Consider the following 23,634-nt stretch of genomic DNA (forward strand, 5'->3'; position numbering starts at 1 on the left):
GTTTTCTATACTAAATCCTGGTGGTAATTAGAGATATAGAAAAAATAAACTCAATAATTTCCCTCACAAATCTGTACGAATGTAACATTTTCCAGTAATTCTATCAATTATTTACAGTTACATTGATACGAAAGAATGTATAGAAAATATGTTCATATATAAAAAAATTATTGCAGATCGTATTAGTCGTCCGACGACATCGAACGAAGGAAACGACGAAAAGAATATTTATGCAGGTATTCAACTTAATTTTAAAATTTGATGTGTTATTAATTAATAATAGAAGATAGTTAATTTTTAGAATAGTTTTCGTTTAGTGTATTTTGTCTATATTATATTATTTTACATAATTAAATCTGGCTGATAATATTAATTTTATTCCATGCACGCTTGTAATTGAAAATAATATATCATCAATGGTGTGGACTTATTCTTTAATCTGAATAAAAAATACGATTGTTTCTCATTCAAATTAAAGTCAAATTATCTGAGAATAAGTTAACTTAAACTATATAACTTTTATGCTCCTGTATTGTATTCCAGGAAAACAATATTGCAGAACAAAATATACTTCAAATATAAATGAAGAAAAACTAAAAAAGTTTTTAAAAAACACTAGAGAGCCTTTATTTTGCTCTCTCAATTACACGCATGAAAAAGTAAAACGGCATTTTATCTTCGCAATAAGCTCTTATATTTGGCTTTATTCTCCTTCAACAAAACGACATCTTTCAATCAATCCTTTTAAGTCTACTAGACAAAATGGATGGGCAAACTTCCGATGGCCGAGGCTTCGGCCTATTTATAAATATAATTGAAATAAAACTTTTTCGATATTTTAAAAGTATTTAGTGTTTATTTTCATTTTTATCGTCAAATATAGTGAATTTCAGCTTTTAAGGTTTCCAGAATGGAAATATTTCTATAATAATTCTGATTTCAATATTGTGTCATTTATTTAATAATGTCTTATTGAATTAAATGGTTATTTTAAGAATAGGATAAACTAAATAATATAGTGTACAAATGAAGTATCAATTACATACAGTTTCTCAGAAATTTTGTCTTAGAGAATTTCTATTTTTGACTAAATAAAATTACGATGCGCTAACGCACTTATTATTATTTAAATATTGAATTTTAATGACAATAAAGTCTATTTCGGGAATACAAGTGTTAAAATAACAAACAAAATATTAATATTTAATGCTTAATTCAGATATGAAACTTAATATATAAATATTATCTCGTTTCAAATATTTTCCAAGAGGAAAAATACATTTATATGGAATAAATATAGGAAACAAATAATCGACATTTCAGTTGAATCGATCAAAATTTATTTCCTTTCAATGCCATTAACACGGTGAAAAAACTTCTAAGGCAAATTTATAATGTTCAATGTGTCAATTAATGTACTGTACAGTACAATATTAAAAGGACTTACTAGAATTCTTATAACATTTGAAAAAATATTGATGTACAGTACAGTACTTAAATAACATATTCGACATATATTGTAAACACACAATACGTAAAATAAAAAGGTTGTATATATTTGTTTTATATCGTATGCATCTAGAATAGATGTTATAACACTTGTTATTTTTTATAGTTTCTATACAATATAAACAATTTTAACTTTCTAAAAAAGTTTTGTTCTGTTCATTATTAAATAATTTTTTAAAATTCTTATCAAAATATAGAAAGCATTGATATAAATTAAATATGATATGTTTCATTAATAATTATTTTGTGACTGACAAATTCAATTCAATCAATATTTTTTTTTTTACTACACGATTAGGGATTTTTTCTTTTTGCATTATAAATTCTTGTTTAATAAAGAAATAAATAGAAAAGTAAATTTCAGAAAGTCCAGAAATTTTTATCAGCCTTATCTAGGTGTAGCGTTAAAAGCAATAGAATTAAAAGAGAGAATAAATATAGGATTTCGACAGATACTTTGTTAACTTATAAGCAATATAATTATAAATTATTGATATATTATCTGACATTTCAGTAACTTTGATAAGATGTAGAAAACCAGAAGCGCCCGAGTACGGTGTCAGTTATTGTAAATATGACACAGTCAGCATGTAAGTATATATTTCACGTTATCTATTATTTCGATCGAAAGTGTCGAATGCAATTTTGAATTTTTGTTGATAACGGATTATTGATAGGAATTGCACGGGAACGTGCAGAACGGGTTATTATTTTCCAAATGGCAAAAGAGAAATGCTTCTTCAGTGCAGAACCGAGAGCGGAGTTTGGTATCCTGGAGGAGAATTTCCTGCCTGCTCACAATTCGGTTCGTAAAAATACAGTATATATTGCTATAAACTATTTAATAAATATACGTAAAATAATAGAAAAACAAATATATTGCATTTTAATTAATTTTAAAGATCAAATTTATCTCTTTCTTATTTATTTGAAATTGATTATGCTAATATGTATTAGTATCATTTATTCACACTTTTATGTAAAATTTTTATAATTTGAGATTACCTTTCCTTACATATGATAAAATTTCATTTAATCGTATAATTTTATTCATCTTACGCGCATTTTCTTCACAAATTTACTTTTATTTAAAAATATAAAACACGATTGTTTTAGACAACGAAAGATACACAGATGATTCTCAACAACAACAAGTCAACGATTACTTAGCAGGTATTGTTAACAATTTCAATATTTGCTTTTTATTAATATGAATTTTAAAAACAGAAGAAAAAAAACACGGAACTGCGTTTAATAAAAATGAATAATGATTTTGCTACAATAAATTAAATATGTTTTAATAAAATTCAATATATTTTAAGTAACCCTGAGCAAGTGTGGAAGAAAAGACCCTCCCACTGCTGGATACGTCAATTGTAAATACGATGCTTTTGGAATGTAAGAAGTGTTTATATTAAATTTTTTTCATACCAGATAAATTACTATTTATTACACACGAAACTTGCTTATCTATCATCCATCATCGTTTAAATCCATCATTTTCTTTTCTTATTCATAGGAATTGCACGGGGACGTGCGTAGCGGGTTACTATTTTCCTGGGAGGAGATCAGAAATAATCCTTCGATGCAGGACACAGAATGGCTATTGGTATCCTCGAAACGAATTTCCCTCTTGTGTACGGGACGGTAAGAAAATGATTAAAGTTTAATATTGATATATTAATTTAAGTTATAATAAAAGTTAATTTATATTTAAAAAGAAAATTAGTTTTAATGATATTGCCATTCGTATTTACTTGAGGTTATTTTAAAAATAAAAGTTATAAAGTAAAAATTGATTTACTTAATGAAAATATTTATTTTCAGAAAGTGATAGATACACGGAGGAATCTCAACAACAGTTGTTGGCAGGTATTAAACAGTTTTTAGATTTAATTAGCCTACACATAACTGACTTTTTTAAGTAAGAATTTCATTAATTACTTTTATGTAATTAAATGTAAATATTTTAAAATAATTATCTGGATGTACAGTATGTTGTAAATTCTTTTGTAAAATTATGTAGGCAGCTTCGATTGATTACTGTTTAAAAAATCAAAATAGTCAATGTGGTTTTCACTACTTACAACTTTAATATTATTTCATTCTAATTTATTCGTTTTTAAATTTTAATAAATTTAATTCTATTTTCATTTTTGTGCTCAGCAAAAACAATAGTATTTAGTCGATCTCATTCTTGGACAGAGTTCATTCTTTTCTTTTATTTCATATTAATTTAATAAGTGAATATTTTAATAAGAAAAACATTTCATCATAAAAAATCGTCCACAAAACAGAAAGAATTTATCGTCAGTGAAAAGTAGAATCATAATATCATAAAAAGCAAGAAAAATTGAGTAAAGATTACTTCTAAGCAATGATCGATAAACGCGATAATTACTTATTCATTAACGTTTTGAAAATTTAATATTTCATTTACAGAATGAAATCTTATTCCTGTATAGCTTGCTTGTAATTTGTTTAAAATCGATTTTACTGCTTCTTTCTTTCATCGCGTGCTTTTCGACTATTCCTGTATAGAGAGTGTTTATTTTGTATACTGAATTTATTTTTGCTTATCTATCTAATGGATAAATAATTACCTATGTACCTTTAAAGATGTGTCAATATTTATAATTCGGCAACATGAAACAGGAAAGTAAATTTAAATCTTTTCTTAGTTACACGGATAATTTTTAAGGCAATTTTCAGGTGTTTTGAAACAAAACGGAATGTTTATTTAAAATTGTTTTAAAACACTTGATTTTCTGTGGAAATGATTTCTTCTTTGCTTTATATCTTCTGTATAATTGCAAGTTAATTTTTTGTCCTCTTTCAAATAGTACTAAACATGCTTGATTTTGAATATTCATAATTCAAACTACATCCATAAAATAATGAATTTATTTAAAGATATACAGAATAAAGTAAAAACTTTGATATTTTTTGATTTATTTAAAAAATTTAAAAAATTTCATAACACATCGGTTATAAACTTCGTAGAGTTTTTATTTTCCGTTTTCCCAATTATACTATATATGAATTAATTTCTGTGCTTTTATTTCTTTTCTATATTTGTAATTATTGTAGTGTTTTTTGTATTGATATTTTGTGGGTTGTTTTCTTTTGTGCAAGCTATACAATATGACAAAATAATATAGGATTGCTTCGTTTTACGTTTCCTCATTTACAAATATTCAAATTAATAAATAGTTTCAAAATTAAGAAGAAAAAAATGAAAACAAAGTACAAAAACAAAAACATAAATTTAGCATTTGCGATTCCACTGCCTTAAAATAGAATATAAACTATTTTAGTACACTAAATCCTAAAAATACCCATAGAATCTACTAAAAACCACTATCTATATATACCTATCTCCATCAAAGTTAAGCTACAAGTTTTACCTAAGCCCTTAACATAAAAAATATTTATTTTATTGATATATAAAACATTAAATCAAAAATAAAATGAAAACAGTAGATATGCTTATTGTAATCGCTGATATTGTTATCAATCATATAATATTATCAGAATCAACATCTCAAAACATATGAATAAAATAACAATATTGTAAACAGAAAATCACTTGAATTTAAATGGAAGGTTAAAAATAGCAAATAACACAAGTCACATCGTTTCAACAAAAACGCAGCACAACTATTAGAACCAATTTAAATCATTCAATTACATAGGATATTTATTCTTAATGCGTTAGAGCCGGAAATGATACTTTCATGGCGAAGTTGAGTTAGCTTTGGTTTAGTGGTATTCGTGAAAAAATGCATGTGTTAATGTACCATCAATAAGTCATAAAGCAAAAGAATTAGCTAAAAATATAGCAAGGATTTTAGTGCAACCGATAGGGGATCAGCAGCGGAGAAAGCGAGAGAACTTTGTGGGTTGATCATTCAAGATGAGGAAAAAATTCTGATTCTGCATCAGCTGAATTATGGATAAAGACAAAGTGGCTAAGAGTACATACAATGCAGACAAAGTAATTTGCATACTTTGTCTGCATTGTACATACCTCCAACTGTTTATTTTAAAAAATCTTCTAGAGTAAAGTAGAAATGAATGTCTGCACGCTATCAGAAGCTGAATGATTGTTCAATATCACAATAATGTTCAAGATCACATGAAAATTTAGAACTGCCAATAAGTTTTTTCATTATACACTTTTTTCCTCGCGGAATCTCTAACATTTCTTCACAGAGTATCCATAGAGTATCGCAAAATTCAGTTTAAGAAACATTGTTCTACAGCAATTTGGATACAGATTACAAAGCAATTTAAGTTTTTTAATTAATTAGTTAAGATTTATTAATTATTCGAATTATTTTTTATGAATTAAAATATATCTAATGATTTATTTTCAGTAACTCTGAACAGATGTGGAATGAGAGAGGCACCGGCAGGAGGATATGTCAACTGTAAATACGATGCTCGTGGAATGTAAGTTTCCTCTGAGTATAGTAAATTTTTTAATAATCACAATACCCAATCCTAAATTTCAATGTATAAACATTAAAAAAATAAGTCTTCCGAACAGGTACATTTCAAGATATTCTCCTATGGCTACTAACTTTTCGAGTGGAATATAATTTATTGTAAACATTCTATTATTTTGATTATTACAGAAAAACTTTGTAAATTTAGAAGACTAAATAACGTGTTTTTCAATACCTGATGTAAACATGAGATTTATTTCGTTGTTTCTTTTATTTTTATTCTGCTCTGTACATAAGTTACACAAGTTTCTTATTTTGAGGAAAATCAAAGGAAATGCATCCTGCAGTGGGCTTTATGCTTTTGTATTTTTCTAGATTACTTTTTTGGATAGACACATGGTTTACACATCGACCTATAAATAAATGATGGAAGTGTAAACTTTGTTATTTGTAAATTAACAGAATCGGTCATTCAGTTATTATTGATATATTACTCGATTCTTGGATATGTCTTCACGTCAGCAATATTAATTATTTACGCTTGTTACAGGAACTGCACCGGGACGTGTGCGACGGGTTACTACTTTCCGGGAGATATCACAGAAATAATTCTTCAATGTCAAACAGAAACTGCATATTGGTATCCTCGAAACGACTTCCCTTCTTGTTCATCTTACTCCGGTCTGTTTTTCTATTATTTGATTTTTAAAAGAAATTTCTTACTTTTTATTCATTAATATTTTATTTAAAATTATTTCTTATAAAGTAATTTTGTGTAATTAAATTATTTTTTTTAAATTTATTTTTAAAAAATATCATAAAATTTAGCTATTACAATCTAATTTATATTATTATTTTTAAGATAAACCGTTATAATAATTAATCTAAGTACCGTATCCCAGAATCTGAATGAAATGTCAAACGAAATCCTAACAAATTATACTTTATTTCCAAAATAAATAATTTAAATTAAAACGTGCTCTTCTAGAACAAAAAAGAATATTTCTTGTAATTTTTTGGAAACTTTTAAGAAAATAACAATTTTTATTTCTAGTCATTAAATTCAATGTTTTTTACTTCCTCAGCTATTATATTAACTTAGGGAAAGTATGGCGATCGGTAAACAAATGATTTCCCCAAGATTTTTACATTTTTAGACTCGGGATCTTAAAACGTCAAGAAGCGTAAAAAAAAAATAATAAATAAAAATTAAAAAATTGAAATTTTTTCCCTGTATGTATGGATGTTGGTGTATGTGTATGCATTTAGCAGGAGTTTGTTTACCCATTTTGAATCTTAATTACTCCTGTTCGTTTTGTCGAAAATGTCTGAAACTTTGCAGGAAGGTTTCTGTATTAGGGAGATTGATGCGGTTAAATTTTGGAGGGTAAAGGTTAAGTGGGGAGATAGAGGGGGTTGTGTGTCGTATCTCGAATAGGGTCGGGTCTAATGAAGATTTTACTTGTTATTAGCATTTACACATTGTTTTTTTATTCAACTCATATCTTCCTCTTCCCTCAAATTAACCTTTTTGTTTTTTTATAGTAATTAATCATATAAAATCTTTTTAAATAAAATATCATACCAGATGGCGTTATATACAATTTTAACTTTTCTCCGGGAGAGTTACGCAACTCGTTGCAGGATTTTTGTATTTGCTCTTATTATAATACTTTTCGTCACGTCACATTTAATTAACTAGGACATCGCGAGACTTTGTCGTATTTCGAATAGGCATATACGAATTTTATGCTTAAATATTGTTTGTCAAACATTTCTATTTTACACGAATACAGAAATTTTCTCGAAAACTTAAACAAAAATATGAAGAAAATAAAGAAAAACAACATTAAGAAAAAATATTTTGTTTTATTATCTAAATTAATATCTTTTTTTTTAGAGGATAGAGAATTTTATTTTATTATTTCGTCCTAAATACACGCTAAACAGACATAACAGTCAAGATAGAAAATTTAAAGGTTATTCCGCATTATATTATACCGAATAGGAATTTTAATTATAAAAATTCGATAAAAATAAGATCAGAATTTCGTTTTTTTCCCTTATTTTTGGATTGGATAAAATGCAATAACAGTAATTTAATACCAAATCAAAGCAAAAAATTAGAAATATTAACCTTATAAATAATTCGTTTTCTTACTTTTCGATAATGATTTTTTCAAATTTTGTGTCAGAAAATAGGAAATAAATTAGTAACACAAAAGAAAAAATCTTAGTGAATTCTTACCGAATTAGTTTTATATGATATAAATTCAGAATGAGGGGTAAAGCCCCTCATTCTGGGTTTTTATCACATAAAATTATTTTTGTAAAAAGAAAAACAGTTAAATTGAGTTTATTTTGCGTTCTACTTTTAAAATAAAGATAAATTGCATTAATTTAATTGCAATATTTCGAATCTTTATAATACTTTTATACCATTAATGTTGTTTACGTTTTCTGTTGTTTGTGTGTAGAAGTCCACATTTTAATATTATTAAATTGTTTGCTGATTGTTAAATCTTTAGCAGTAAATAATCGAATTAGCTTTATTTAATAAATTTTCACAAAAAAAAAATTTATTCTGATCTTCGTTAAGAAATATACTTTACTGTAAGAAACTTCTATAAACCAAAGAAATAATTAAATAATTTAAAGCAGTTTTGACTTAAATATCGTTTTCTGAGAATCTTTTGTTCGAATAATGGCCATTTCTCGCCCGGAAAAACTTGTCTAGGTTTAAATGTAATAAACAAAACATAAGTGAACACAGAGTAAAAAATTACAATTAAATAACTTTATGTAAAAACATAAAATTATTCGGAACAATAGTACACTCTAGCCTATCTTTCCTTAATCTCGAGAACGGTGTTAGATAGATGAAAATAGAGACCAGATATGGAAATCTTTGGGGCAGGAGACTCCGATTAACTATATATGATATATTAACCCGATTAACTATATATAGTTTGCACAGGAAGTCACGTTATTTCAATTCAAAAATTTTCCCTGAAAGGAGTTGGATAGATGTCTGGCACGACTCTATTGCTAGCAGGGAAAGTATGATGTACAGGGGCAGGACACATTACTTTGAGGCGGAAAATGTATAATTTAAATTAAATTAATTAAAAATATGGTTAAAAATTGTGACGATGTCGTTTCAAATTAAAGTTTATCTATTTTTCTTATTAAAATATTACGATGATTAAAATGACTGTTAATTAATTATCTATATTCAATAATTATCGAAGTATCGTACGTGGTCAATCTTCTAGATATTATCACCACATCAAATATGCAAATTGGAGTATTTAACGGAATATATGATATTTAAAATTTTTAATTTTGAAGGTCCATTGATAGATTATGTAAATTATAAGCATTAATTTCCGAATTGACTCTTTAAAGCTTATAAGCTCATTAAATTAATGAAAATAAAATTTATCCACGTTAAAAATGCAATAGAATTGTCGGATATAAACTGACTTTTTCGATCGATTTTATGTAGAAATTCCTATTTTTGATAGAATTGAAACTTTTTGATTTATTTATGTTCATTAACAAAATATATTTTAAAATCTTTTTTTTAAAAAATAACGGCGTAACGTATTTTTGTAGACGGAGGATGGGATGAGCTAATATTTGTAGACGTTACGCAAATGATACATGCAGATGCAAATTTGCGTAAAAAATTCAATCATCTGGACACGTTAGAATCATTCTACGTTCTAAAATATTCTGTTGGCAGTTTCGTTGAAAAAATCCTTAAATATGACAACGAAAATAACAGCATATTGGGAAGAGTATATTTGTGAACTTTCCAATGTCAAATATCCTTTTCATGACAGTAAAAAAGGTTCGGTAAAAGGTCTTAGTATAAATAAATCGATTGTAGGCAGCATTATTCAAAAGTGCAACCGGCTACCTCCTGATGTCCTGAGAAGCAGTAAAAATATCATACCCAGCCATCCTGTCCGTTGGAGAAGATCCGACAAATTAATGCCAGTATGTTTAAGGAGAATCTCGCTCCTCAAAGAAGCTTGTCCCGAAGACTGAAAATATCACAACCAACAGTGGGACAGATTATTCGTGAAATTCTTTGTTTTGATCTTAAGAACAAAGCCAATGGACACCAACTCAAGCCAAACTATGTCAAAGAGCACTTTATGAATATAAGAACGTTGTACAAAGGATATCTGGCAGGCTATGGTGGCAGTGGGTGGTTCTCTGACGAAGCGTGGATGCACCTTGATGACACAAACAAGCTACGATTAATATACTACAGAGAAGGAACGACTGCAGGCTTCTACGACTTTGTCGGGCAGTGCAGAGAGAGTTTTCCAAAGGAATTCATGAAATCAGCTAAATATTGTTCTAAAATTCTACTGCTACTATGGCAAGCAAACATTGTCGATGGAAAAAACAGGAAGATCAATGCAATCTACTTTCGGACAAAGATTAAGGACCCACTGTTCTCTCACGAACTTATACATTTTTACGAGACAGAGAATGGTGTAGATCCAGTCATAAGGACCACCAAGTCTTCGGTAGCCTATTATGCTACGAAAATAGTTAAGACTGGCATAAAGATGATTCCTTTTTCGTCCATTCCTCCCAAATCTCTAGACGCCTCACTCGTTGATTTATGCGGATTTGTCTAATTAAAAAGAGGTCTTTCAGAAAGGCTTTCCAAAACTTTTGCAGGACTGTATAAAATATTCCAAAAGGCGTGGAACGAAATTTTCGTTGAATTTCTGCGTCAGTGTCTTGCGGTAGAAACTTTGCTGCAGAATGATAGTTCCAGCTCGAGTGAACCTCACAGAATACAACCAGTACGGTATAGGAAATGTTTTCAGAGCTTAGAAAACGTTCGTAATTAACTGACTCAACCCTCTGAAATTATATTATACTCACTGTATTAATCGATAATTCGTTTTTAAGGCCGATGGATTTAAAAGAATATTAATAAAATTTAAAAATTTAAAAACGTTTTCAAAAGAATTAAAATTTTAATTTCTAAAAAGAGTTTTGTGAAAACGATTAAGCTCTTGGGATATATTTTTGTTTATAAATAATTAATAAATGAATAAATGATTCTTTGTATTTAAATTATAATAATGGTTTCAGATTTCGGAGGAACTCAAACAATAGACGACAAGGATGATAAAAGTACTTACACAGGTATTTAAATTTATTTATATTATTATAAAAGAAAATAAATTAATAAAAATTTATACATGTAACTTTTAGAAGCAAATTTTATACAATATAGATTAGTTACATCGAGTTTAAGTTAATTAAAATTTATAAAATATACAAAACCGATGCTTATTTATATATCTATTTTGCAAACTTCTATGAACTTGGGAGGAATAAAACTGTAGTCCATGATGCTGTAGGTCATTTCCCATAATTTCAGATAACGTATTTTGGTATAAGTTTCAAGGTTTTATACATTTTTACAAGGTTTTATATATATAATCAGCGTTTAAATTTTTTCCAAGCGTTATTCATCCTTTTCCTCAGAGTTTAATTCTCAATAAAATGTAAAATTTGTCAATATGTACCCAAATATGCTTAATCTTTTCAAATAATAATTAAGTATATTTGGCTACATTTAACGCTGGAAAAAATTTAAATAATAAACAAAGCTTAATTTTAATTTTTAAGGAGTGTATTTCAGTGTTTTTTTTTTACCAAGGATTCCAAGTCGTGGAGCGCCTATCAGTGGCCGAGTGGTTAAAACTACTGACCACTGGTAGTTGGTCTTGGGTTCGCGCCTGGCCAACAGGCTGGCCATGTGGAGTTTACTTCACGTTAGTAATACCAAATAGGGGCCAGTTTCCCATAAAAAATCTCCCGGAAGGCATTTTCCCTCGACAGATCTCCCATGTTTTGCGTTGCCGTAAACGAATAAATCTAAACTAAACCAAATCATGGATGCTGGATAAAGCCGTTTATCCGGAAAAACAATTCCAGCCGATTTCTATTTGCTAAAAGAGTTTACATCCAGAAATCTAGCAAAACATGTACCAATCAGTGTGTGAGACGTGAAGCGTTCATTTAACATGAGAAAGGATATTTTAAACAATCGATGACACAAACTAACATTTAAAAGTTTATAGAAAATACTAGTTTGCCACGGGTATTTTGTAGATCAAAATTGCGAATAAAAATCCCGAAATTGTTAAATTAGATCATAAACTAAAACTATAAAAATAAAAGTTTTTATCGTTTTGTTTTGTATTATTATTAACAGATACGTATATTTTTTCGTATTTTATGTTAAAAATTTACATATAAATCCGACGTTTAATAATAATATATAAGTTCTTAGAAATTTGAATATAAATTACGTTCTAATCAAGAAGTTCCCGATTTAAATTACTGATAATTGAATATAATTATTTTATTTTTTATTTTTCAGAAACTCTAATTAAATGTAAAAAACCAGCAGCACCAACACTCGGTGTCAGCTTTTGTGAATACAACGCGTTCGGCATGTAAGCATTGTTTTCTTTTTCTTTCTTTTCCTGTTTTAGTAATAAATTAAAATTCCGCATTTTTATTGATAGGAATTGCACGGGAACGTGCAGAACGGGTTATTATTTCCCAAATGGCAGAAGAGAAATGCTTCTTCAATGCAGAACCGAGAACGGAGTTTGGTATCCTAGAGGAGAATTTCCTGCCTGTTCACAATTCGGTTGGTTGCAATATGTTTGTAATTATTAGTATTTATCGATTTAAAACTGTAATATTGACTAAGTAGTTTACATTTAATTTGTCGGAAACTTGATTTAATATAAACTAATTAAATACAGCGAAGCGCGAATGAATTCTGATTAAAGGTAAAAATTGAAAATTTATTAATACTCACGAAGAACAAACATTTTCTAGAATTTTATCGGCAAAATTTTACAATATTCTGAATTGTCTTATTTTAAATTTAAATTTTATTTAAAAACATATGTATATGTTTCAGATAATGAAAAATATACAGATCCGACTCAACAACAAGAGCAATTAAGCAGACTATTGGCAGGTATTAAAATAATTTGCACTTCTATAGTAATTATAAATTTAAACTGACATTTTTTGGAAACCAAAGAAAAAACCGAAAGACTGTTATTGTATCAAAATATTATAAGAATTTATATTTCCTTTTATAGCGTAATGAAGCAATAAAACAATTTACTTTTCAAATTTTAGTAACTTTAAGTAAATGCGGAAGAAGAGAGGCACCAGTTTCTGGATACGTCAATTGCAATTACGACACTTTAGGAATGTAAGAATTGTTGTACAGTTCATTTATTAAATTTATTTAAACGTATTTGTGTTGTTATTATTTTAGAAAATTTTGAATTATTTATTTACTGTACTGACGGAGTTTTTACGTCATTTCAGGAATTGCACAGGGACATGCAAAACCGGTTATTATTTTCCGGGAAAGAGAACAGAAATGGTCCTCCGATGCAGGACAGACATTGGCTATTGGTATCCTCGAAACGAATTTCCTACATGCATATCATACGGTTAGTAATATAAAATGTCCCGTAAATAAATTCGTTAGTAAAATAATGACTGTATTTATTAAAATAACAGAAAGAAATGGATTTTCATTTCTAGTTAGTTCCATTTCTATAAGATTGATCTACTTCTCATTAGATCATTTATAATACGAAAAGATGCGTAACAACATCCGAACAGATTGATACAATCGAAATAAAAATAACCAGGTTTGATAAAACTGTCCGATTCCATATTACTTTCCGACTTGTTTTAATTTATTCAAAGTTTACTTAAATATGATTCAGCTATAAAAACTTGGCAACAAACAATGCTATTTGAATAATATTTAGTTTTTCCATGTAAGTGCTATAATAAACGTTTCTTCAACGTGTACTAATATGGGGAAACACGGTATCTAAGCAGAAAAAAATGTATAAGTTTTAGATACTTACAAATCACGATTTAATACCAACAGTAATATCAGAACTCGCAATGGGAAATGATTTGAATGATTACTTTTAGTTTTTTTTCCGCTAGTAAAACATTTTATTCTTCAAATAATGAAGTGTTTTGTCGACTCGAATGACTATTCAGATGGTTGCAATATATGCATTTTGCTGTATTCGTTGTTGTCTTGCTTCGGCACTATTAACATGTTGTTTTATTTACCGGCAACCATAACAATTTTCTTAGAAATGTTATTGAGCATTAACATTTTAAAATTAATTTCAATTGTCATTCTTCGAATCGATGACGTTAAAAATGATCCAAAACTATGGCAAAACAAGACAGATATTTAAGAAATGTCGAAGGTAAAGAATGTAGTTGCGGCACATTATGACATAGATGAAAAATTCTAATTGGAATCACGCACCCACGCAACATTTTCTAATTTTATATAAGTTAGCGATTTAACATTATGAAATATTTCAATATGATAATTTATAATCGGCAAATATTTAAACACAAACATTTTAACAATAGGTAAATGTTCTGTTTATATTAAATATTTCTCTAAATTTAATATTATGTTGATGCAAATAAATGCTTTCAGACGGCGACAGATATACGGACGAGTCTCAGCAACGACCCCAAGAAGTAAACAGCCGATTGCAGGGTAATTCAACATAATTGAATTTGGTTCATATAATATAATTTTAAATCGATTAATGTTGCTTTTAAGATTTTATTTTTTTAGTTAATGTTTCAGTCATTTCCTAATTAATTATGTTAAATTTTAGTCACTCTAGCTAAATGCGGAAGAAAAGAAGCTCCAGCAGCCGGATACGTAAACTGCGAATATGACGCTTTGGGAATGTAAGAACTATTGTTTCTTAAAAATGAATTTAAACTAAATTACTTTTTTAATAAACGAAATTATTTGTGTTTTTAACCGTCTTTTTTCATATTTTTAGGAACTGCACTGGAACGTGCAGAACTGGCTATTATTTTCCGGGAAGAAAAACGGAAATAACCCTTCGATGTCGAACAGACAGCGGTTATTGGTACCCTCTAAACCAATTTCCTTCCTGCACCTCATCAGGTAAATACAGGTTTCATTTCTCTGATTTATTTCTCTCAAGTTACTCCGAAAGACAATTTTATGAGATAATTAAGTAAATTCGTCTACTGCATAATTTATAACTATTTTCTATTCGACTGAAAAATAAGGAGAAACTAAGATTAAACTCTGTCGGAAAGTTCTTTTTCCAGATTAAATTGATCATATTTTAAATCTGAATGCTTTTTCTCAGAAAGACATTAATCCCGTTCAGAATATATCATTTAGTGATTTCGTTCGATATTCTCGAAAGACGAGAACGTATGGATAAAGAGAAAAAAACACGATCGTTAAAATAGCAAATTTTTATATTTTACAACTCCAATTTCATAAAAATACATATTTTTTAGAGAACGATGGATATACCGACGAATCTCAGCAAAGACCCGAAGACGTCAACAATCGAATACAAAGTATTAAAATAATTTCAACTTTATAATCTTTTGTTATAAAATAATTTTGGTTAATGTTACCCTTGGTGGCAAGATGGCCGCCATAGGGATTTTTCCCTACATTCTACACGGCGACGGGGAAATTTTTTCCTCTGTGATCACGTGACCGATGCGTTTCCGGTCGCCGACGTGGTCTTCTATGGAGACTGCGCGTTACGCACTGTATCGTAATAACACGACCTAGTAACTCCTATACTATAATAAGCTAATTCAACCCTATTTTAATAGAAATAAAAACATTTTTTTACTCACGTTGATTGTCTGTCATTTCCCTTTTTTACTTTTCTTCCGGCCTTTGGAATTTTGATCTTCGTTTGTTATAGATCTTTTTTTTCCCCCTTTAACGGCTTCGTTTACTACTGTCGATGACTTCTTATTTCTTCCTTTTTTACTCGCGGTGGACGATGTTTCATTATCCTGATCCTTCTCTGATTTCTTTGAATAATTCTTCTTCTTTTTGTCGACGTTTTGAACGGGTGCAGACGGAACCGTCTCGGGTTCAACCCATTTCGGAGTTTTTCCTGTCCCTGGATAAATCATAGCAAGATGTTCGATGAAAGTTTGAAATCTTTCTCCGGCAGTTTTTTTAGGCCAGTCCATGAACTTCTTGTACATGAACAGATACATGTACGAGTCCGATAAATCGGTTGTGTAATGCTTTGGCAGGTGTTTTTTATTTTTTAGGTATCCCCATAAGCGTTCTATGTTTTGAGTGTGGTCCCCTGTCTTCGGATTCACGAAGTTTTTCGAGTGATTTACAGTTCTATGCACTACATCCACGCCTTCGATGTCGTCAATGTGGTTGTACCCCTTCCACTCGTCGGTTATTATCAAACTTCCCGATTTGACGTATTTGTAAACTATCCAGTTTAGAGTTTGTTCAGATCTGTCGTTTACCTGACAAATAAAACAGTTCCCGTCCTGTCTACATATGCCGCCCACAACCCATTTCGTTGATTTCAATAACCTGCCTTTTTCGTACTTCCTTTTGCAAATGACAGTTTCGTCGATCTCTACGATCTTATTCGGCCCACCTATTTTGAAGCTCGTCATGTTACTTAGTGATATCATCATTACTAGACGTATGTGATTCGACCAATCCACACCAGCTTTTCGAGATATCCCGGATGCTAAAGCCGAAATGGTAGCTCCACATTCTAGACATAGGTAGTGCCATATGAATGACAAGATACATCCCCAGGAAAGACGACCGCACTTGCTTTTAAAAGTCCCTTCGTAAACTGAATATTTAACTCCACACGAACTGCATCTTAGAAGACATTCATTTCTTTCTCTTCTGTAATATAATTTGCATATCTTATCGCACGCAGAACACGTCGACTCTATCTGCTGTATACCTAATTTGACCGCAAATTTGAATGCATTATCAATTGCCGGGTTCAATCCCAATTCAGAATAATCTGCTTCCATCATTTTATAAAACTTCCTTGTAGTACATTTTGCCCATAATTCCTTCGAACTGAAATCAACGTCGCCCATGACTAGCACAAAATTAGTAACCGCCTTGAAAAAAATATCCTTAGTACCGAAGTTACTAAAAAATAAAAAAAAACAATTTAACAAAACAAACGCGCAAAAAGAAAGCAATTTCGTATTGTTTGTACTTGTAAAAAATATAAATTACCTCTTTAACAATTCGGAAAGAACAGATATTGTAAAAAAAAAAATTCTATGCCAACAACGAACATGCACCACACCACTGTCTTCTACACTCCCACCAAACAAAATTTGCATAATTCGACGATCTCGGCACCAACACATTACGTCACAACATTTCGAAAGAGCTCCCTCTCACGTCACAAACGCGAAATCGCGCGTCTCCGTTCCGAGGTTACAGGAAACGCGGTCGCCACGTCGAACGCAGGGAAAAAAATTTTCCCCGTCGCCGTCTAGAATGTAGGGAAAAATCCCTATGGCGGCCATCTTGCCACCAAGGGTAACATTAACCATAATTTTAAAGTTCAATTTAAAGTAATATAAGATGAAATAAGCACAAGCGCGTATATTTGTTTATTTAACTTTTAGTGACACTAATCAAATGCGGAAGAAGAAACACACCCAGCGCGGGATACGTCAATTGCAATTACGATGCTTCAGGAATGTAAGAATGTTTTGGCAAATTTCGCTAAGCGATTAAAATAAGCCAATTGATTAGTCGGTAACTAAATTAAACCTCTTATCGATCTGTAGGAATTGCACGGGAACCTGCAAAACCGGTTACTATTTTCCCGGAAGGAGAACCGAAATAATTCTTCGATGTAGAACCGAAAATGGTTACTGGTATCCTCGAGACGAATTTCCTTCTTGCATTTCATACGGTTTGTACACTTTTCAATATATATTCAAAACGTTATTTTTATTTTTTGATTGCGATCGAACAACAAATTTATTGTTCTTGGCTCGAATGCTATAATTTTTCAATTAAAATGATATTAAAATGTATTTACTTAATATTAACGAGTTTATATAATATCGATATTGCATTTTTATACTTGTATTGTTTTAACGTCGCGCGTAAACAGTTTAATTTCGATGGAGTCAAAAATGAAACTGGTCTGGAGAAGATGGGAAGAAATTCTTTAAAGGAATTGAATTTAAAAAAGAAAAAATTGCGAGAATCTCTCAAGTAGATGAGAAAATGTCAAATTTCATTATTAATCTTTAATAATGACGCAACGAATATTTGAATATTAAATATTTTCGTTTTAATTTTTCAGAAAAATGTTTATTTTTAATTATATATTGTTCGTTTTATTTATAAAAATCATTTATTTCGGTATTTATCGATCGAACTGAAAACATTTCAGAAAAAGAAAACGTTGAAGATTCGTCTTCTCAAGTGCAAGTCGAACAAAATCGACTTATTCAAGGTAAAGTATTTTTTCGTAAAACGTCCACAGTATTTTTTATTAGCATCGCGTCTAATAATAATGAATTCATTTCCGATAAACTTTAAAATTGCCGCATAAAATTCGACTAGACATTTTCAATTTTGATTGTTTAATTAGAAAGATTTAGGAAACGAATTTAACGGTTAAACGAAGTGTTATTCATTTATTAATAACTAAAAAAAAGTTTTACATTTTGTGAATTAATACAAATTGATTTCTTTTAAATTTAATAACATTTTAAGAGAAAAACTCAAACTTTTAATTATTTTTCGGCTAATAATTGATATTAGTATTCATAAAATACAGTTCTGGATGACGTTTTTACATTTAATTTTCTCTTTTTCTTAATTAGTTTGAAAAGCACGTTTGCATTTGTTCAAATATTAAAGGAATTGAACTTCTACAGCTGTAAAGTTAAGGAGCGTAGAATTTCTAAATATTAATATCCTGATTTCATTGAAATAAATATAGTTGAAAATACATTTAATTAGTTCTTGAACAGTATTGGTAATTAGGACTGGATTGATGGAACGTTGAACGCAATGCATAGGAAATTCAGTACATTTTATTTACATACGCTACATAAAATCACAAATACACAAATTACAATATTAATAATATTGCGATTCCGATAAAATGTTAGTTTAGATTTTAATATCTTTTCATTTTTCTTCCTTGAAACCTTTTCATATTTTTTTTTAATGCGTTATGGTTTTACATCTCGAACGAGGTATTGAGAATACGTCAGTGAATAGCGCGAAAGACCACTTCCCTTATCGTTATACAATAACCGTAACAAGAACAATATTCCCGCATCTGTTCGATGACAATTCGACCAATTTTGTAATGGTGGATATCTTCGTCCAACTCGATTATTCGATCTCATTCGGGGATCGATGGCAACTGTCTAAGTACAGTACATTGCCGGGAAATCGTGTCCCGCTAGTGAATATGCATAATATCGCCTTCGTCATGCTTCCGTAACTAACAAAACTCTTTTATATAAAAATTTATTTAATCCGATTAAAATTACAAAATCGACTTTAGAGACTAGCGAGCGTTTTTTTTTTTTTTTTTAACGTTTGTTGTATTTCGCGCTCGACATTTTTTTTGAATCGATTTTAAGACGATTTTTTAATAATGAAAATCGATAACTGACAGCGGGTGTGACTTTGATGATCGCCTACTACGAAAATCTTTTACAGAAGGAAAAGTAAAATTAATGTACAAGAAGTGGTAAATTTTAAAAATTTTTAATTGTAAAATTACATTTTTTGAGTCGATCATGTGTCCGCGATATTTATTTTAAACTTTTCTCGTTGCAAAAATTACATTTACTTATTTAGTTTTTATTTTAAGCAAAAATTACAACTCGTATCAAAAGAAGAATATGTTAATACTAATGTAAAGTACCGTAGTGTAATGTAACACATAATGTAAAACGTTTAATTTTTCATTGAAATGAAATTAGCAAATTTTTCAATGGTATTTCGATATAATTGAAAACTTTATTTTTGATATTAGATGCAAAAACGGGTTTGTTTATTTCTTTACACTTAACGTCTTAAAGATATCCATTCGATGCTGTAAAAATATATCGATAATGTCAATAAAAAGTTTTTGTCTTGTAAAAATTTTTAAAGACCATAAATATAAAAATTCTAGATAAAATTTTGAGAAGAATTAGTGTTAGGTTCGTTTGAAATACTTTATAAATCATCGACACAAGATTGACACTTTTTCATTATCCGATTCACCAAACGTATTTTCTCTCTTCCGATACCTTCGTGTCATCATACTCTTTCGTCAAGTATTCTCATACTTAACGAGAGGAGTTTAACAAAATTAGTTTTAAAGATTTGCAATAGAAAATATAAATTTTTGATCGTTTCCGTTCTTTAATATTCTATCTTCATTTCTCACGATTATCCATTTCTATATTTTATTCACTTCACCATTTCCATTAATATTTCTTTTTAATCGTTAGATAAAATCGATCTGTTATTTTTTTTTGGTCTGCTTTTTATTTTAGAAGAACGTGATGCTTTTATTTTATCGGGTGATCAAATAAACTACGTCTTTATTTTTATTGCGTGGTCAGATTACAAACGATGCAACAAAGTAATCTAAAAAGACAATTCTTTTCTCATTCGACCATCAGATTTCTTTTTAATAAATGAACGAAAGCATTTGAAGAACGTTTTGATTTCTTTTCAGAAACTATAAGCAGGTGCGGAAGGAGGAATGCTCCCGAAAATGGATACGTCGATTGCTCTTACGACTCATCGACAATGTAAGAATCAATTACGGCTTTAAATCGAATAGCCTTATTTCCCTAACAATTTTCGTTAAGTCAGAGTTTTTAATAATGCTTAAAAGCTTCTAAATACTAAAGGAAAATTAAGATATAATAATAAATTTTTATAGGAACTGCACGGGTACATGCAAGAAAAATCACTATTTTCCAACGGGAATAAGAGAGTTAGTTCTTCAATGTCGAAGAGAATACGGAACTTGGCTTCCCCATTCTGAATTTCCTACGTGCAGAAAATTTAGTAAGTTAAAATAATAATTATAGTGAAAATGTTGGTTATTATTTATATAGTTTATTTTTCGTGTAATATATTATTCATTAAAAAAGCACTAGTAAATATTTGTGCTATGTACAGTACAACTATCAAAACTTCTTAAAAAATTAAATATATTCTTAATAGACGACAAATATATTTGAACAATTTATTGTTGTTTTTATTTAACTACAAGGGTTTCTATTAAGAATATTATTTACACTAAGAGAAAGAGTTTAAAAATTAATGTAAAGTAAAAGTTTCCTTACAAAAATTATTTATAGAAGTCAACATAAGCCGACTCTATAAATTTGATACACATTTTTTATTAAACGTATCTCATCCACTATTTCTATATATGATTGATATTTATTATAAATGACAGAACAAGGAGAAAAATAATTTCTAAGATTATAACTTAATATTATTTCAGTTTTTGATAAATTGGAAGAAACACCGAACCAAATAGAGGAAGACTTACAAGGTATTTATATCGATTACATACAAAAATTATTTTGTAATAAAATATTTCGATTTATATTTTTGTTAAATTAAATTATTTTAAGCTACTTTGGATAAATGCGGATTGAAGAAAGCTCCCTACGCTGGATACGTCAATTGTAAATACGATGCCGTAGGAATGTAAGTATTCGTTATATATTTTATTTTATTCTTTAAGTAAAATTAATTTTAATTAATTCGAACTTATAGAATAAAAGATTTTCTTAATAATATAAAGAACTTAGTATTGAAAGTATTCTCGATACCCATTAAAGAAAATTAAAAGAAATGAATTGGTAAACAGTTTTTTAAAATCTGTTTTAAGTAGTCATTTTTACAGCAAAAATTAATAAAAATAAACAATTAGAAACACGTAGAATAAATTTTGTTATAAAAAGAAGAAAAAATTTAAATTAATCTTTTTATGTGATCAAATACAAATTTACAAAATCATTTTTATTAAGTTAACAACTTAAATATACATCATGAATAATAAATCGTAGAGATATGTCAAAAACAGCAGTGCATTTTTCCAAAATAATTAAATAAAAATGACACTTTACACTATGAAATATTCATAAACACGTTGACATTTAATGTAATGTATATGATATTATTATTACTTTTTAGAAAATGTAAACAGGCAGTCTCTAATTTTCGGACTTTACGAGTGGCTAAAAATGTATATGATAGCCGAATACTCTAAAGTCAAACAATAATTACACGTTTCTTTCTCCGTTTGTCTGGATACTTTTTACTTTTGCAACAGTATTGCAAAGACGGAAGTTGAGTCATGCCCACTGAAAAGCCTATGATGGTTCAGTAGCCTTTTTTCAACGCTTCTGTATATATTGGTGACCTCTTCATACCGGATTTACTGCTCGCATTTTCGTCTGAAAAATAATGTAAGGCAATATTTTAAAACGCTGAATACGAACAATTTTTTGAGGTATAATACAAGATGCTTGTGCATTTAAAAATGTAAGAGGGTGCACTTGCGACGAAAAGTAAATTTGTTGTCTCTAATTAATGTTGGAAACTCGAGAATACCATTACATCTTACATATCTCTATCTAATCCGTGAGGAAAAAATTGATTGTCTAATACCACTGATTTTTCCGTCCGACGATATCTTATTCTGAAAAATTTAAATATCGACATTAGAATTTTAGTTACAGACAACAAAACCTTTTTACCACAGTGACGTCTACAAAATACTGGATACACGGCTAATAATTTGATTATACAATCACCCGAGACAACGTTACAAACAAGTTTTTTACTTGTTTTTAAACTAAGAACATTCTTTAATATGAATGGTTTTGAACCACAATCCAGGTTTCGATATTTTCATCAAATACGTACAACGAAAACACTCAGATATACAGAATTTTTACAATTACTATATTATTTTTTATAAAGCTGACTTCTTTTCTTAACTATGGTTTTGTCAATGTGTGTAACGTTTAATTCATTAGTGTAAGTAAATGCGTGTTCAGATACTTTTGGTTTGAATACATCGATGAAGATAGTCAACAGCAAGAAAAGCATTACAATATACAGTATAATGAATTAATGATACAACAATTCCTAAATCTTTTGAGAAGTTGAAATTGTTGTATCATTAATTCGTTATACTTAGTCATCAACTTCACGTCTTGATCATCATTAATGTTAAATTTGACATTTTTGTGAAAAAAAATCCTTAATACAACTGCACAATTGAAGAAATACACAACCTTTCACATTATTTAAGTCTACATGTTTCCTAATGAAGCTCTTGGCTATCTCCTCAGAAGGTTTACAAACTGCCTTAAAAACATAAAATTTGAATTAAATACTAAACTTTGCTAAATTTGTTTGAATTTTGCTAAAATTTTCTTAAAGTAATAATGTTAGCAGATAAGAAACAGAAATATTGACGTTTTCCGATATTATTTATTGTACTATGTATATATATATATCGGACCACAAAAGAAGGTTGACGTTAACTGTCAACTAGGTTTCTCTTAAGAGGAGTAAATTAAAATATGAAGTTTCTACAAGGACGTCAAAATCTAATGATACTCACCGACATTTGACGCTAATCTGGATTAACATTAACGAGATTCTACTATATTTGCTGCATTATTTTAAATTACAATGCTTTTGTTTTGTCGTACTATCGATTAT

General features: G+C 29.0%; 1 protein-coding gene across 1 annotated transcript in view; it reads left to right on the forward strand.

Annotated features, from left to right (window-relative positions):
- LOC136972710 (uncharacterized) overlaps positions 1-23,634 on the forward strand; it is a 300,363-nt gene that overhangs the window by 6,198 nt on the left and 270,531 nt on the right. Inside the window, exons 11-36 of the mRNA XM_067267318.1 lie at positions 177-236; positions 2,024-2,099; positions 2,187-2,314; positions 2,626-2,682; positions 2,832-2,907; positions 3,029-3,156; positions 3,337-3,381; positions 5,889-5,964; positions 6,511-6,641; positions 11,088-11,141; positions 12,388-12,463; positions 12,536-12,663; positions 12,943-13,002; positions 13,170-13,245; positions 13,365-13,492; positions 14,524-14,586; positions 14,711-14,786; positions 14,885-15,012; positions 15,381-15,443; positions 17,529-17,604; positions 17,694-17,821; positions 18,311-18,373; positions 20,612-20,687; positions 20,822-20,949; positions 21,395-21,445; positions 21,528-21,603. Of these exons, the coding sequence (XP_067123419.1) occupies positions 177-236; positions 2,024-2,099; positions 2,187-2,314; positions 2,626-2,682; positions 2,832-2,907; positions 3,029-3,156; positions 3,337-3,381; positions 5,889-5,964; positions 6,511-6,641; positions 11,088-11,141; positions 12,388-12,463; positions 12,536-12,663; positions 12,943-13,002; positions 13,170-13,245; positions 13,365-13,492; positions 14,524-14,586; positions 14,711-14,786; positions 14,885-15,012; positions 15,381-15,443; positions 17,529-17,604; positions 17,694-17,821; positions 18,311-18,373; positions 20,612-20,687; positions 20,822-20,949; positions 21,395-21,445; positions 21,528-21,603 (2,227 nt within the window). The remainder of the gene's footprint in view (positions 1-176; positions 237-2,023; positions 2,100-2,186; positions 2,315-2,625; positions 2,683-2,831; positions 2,908-3,028; positions 3,157-3,336; positions 3,382-5,888; positions 5,965-6,510; positions 6,642-11,087; positions 11,142-12,387; positions 12,464-12,535; positions 12,664-12,942; positions 13,003-13,169; positions 13,246-13,364; positions 13,493-14,523; positions 14,587-14,710; positions 14,787-14,884; positions 15,013-15,380; positions 15,444-17,528; positions 17,605-17,693; positions 17,822-18,310; positions 18,374-20,611; positions 20,688-20,821; positions 20,950-21,394; positions 21,446-21,527; positions 21,604-23,634) is intronic.

This window comes from Centruroides vittatus, unplaced genomic scaffold (genome assembly GCF_030686945.1).
Source record: "Centruroides vittatus isolate TY-2023 unplaced genomic scaffold, ASM3068694v2 contig_301, whole genome shotgun sequence".
NCBI lineage: Eukaryota > Metazoa > Arthropoda > Arachnida > Scorpiones > Buthidae > Centruroides > Centruroides vittatus.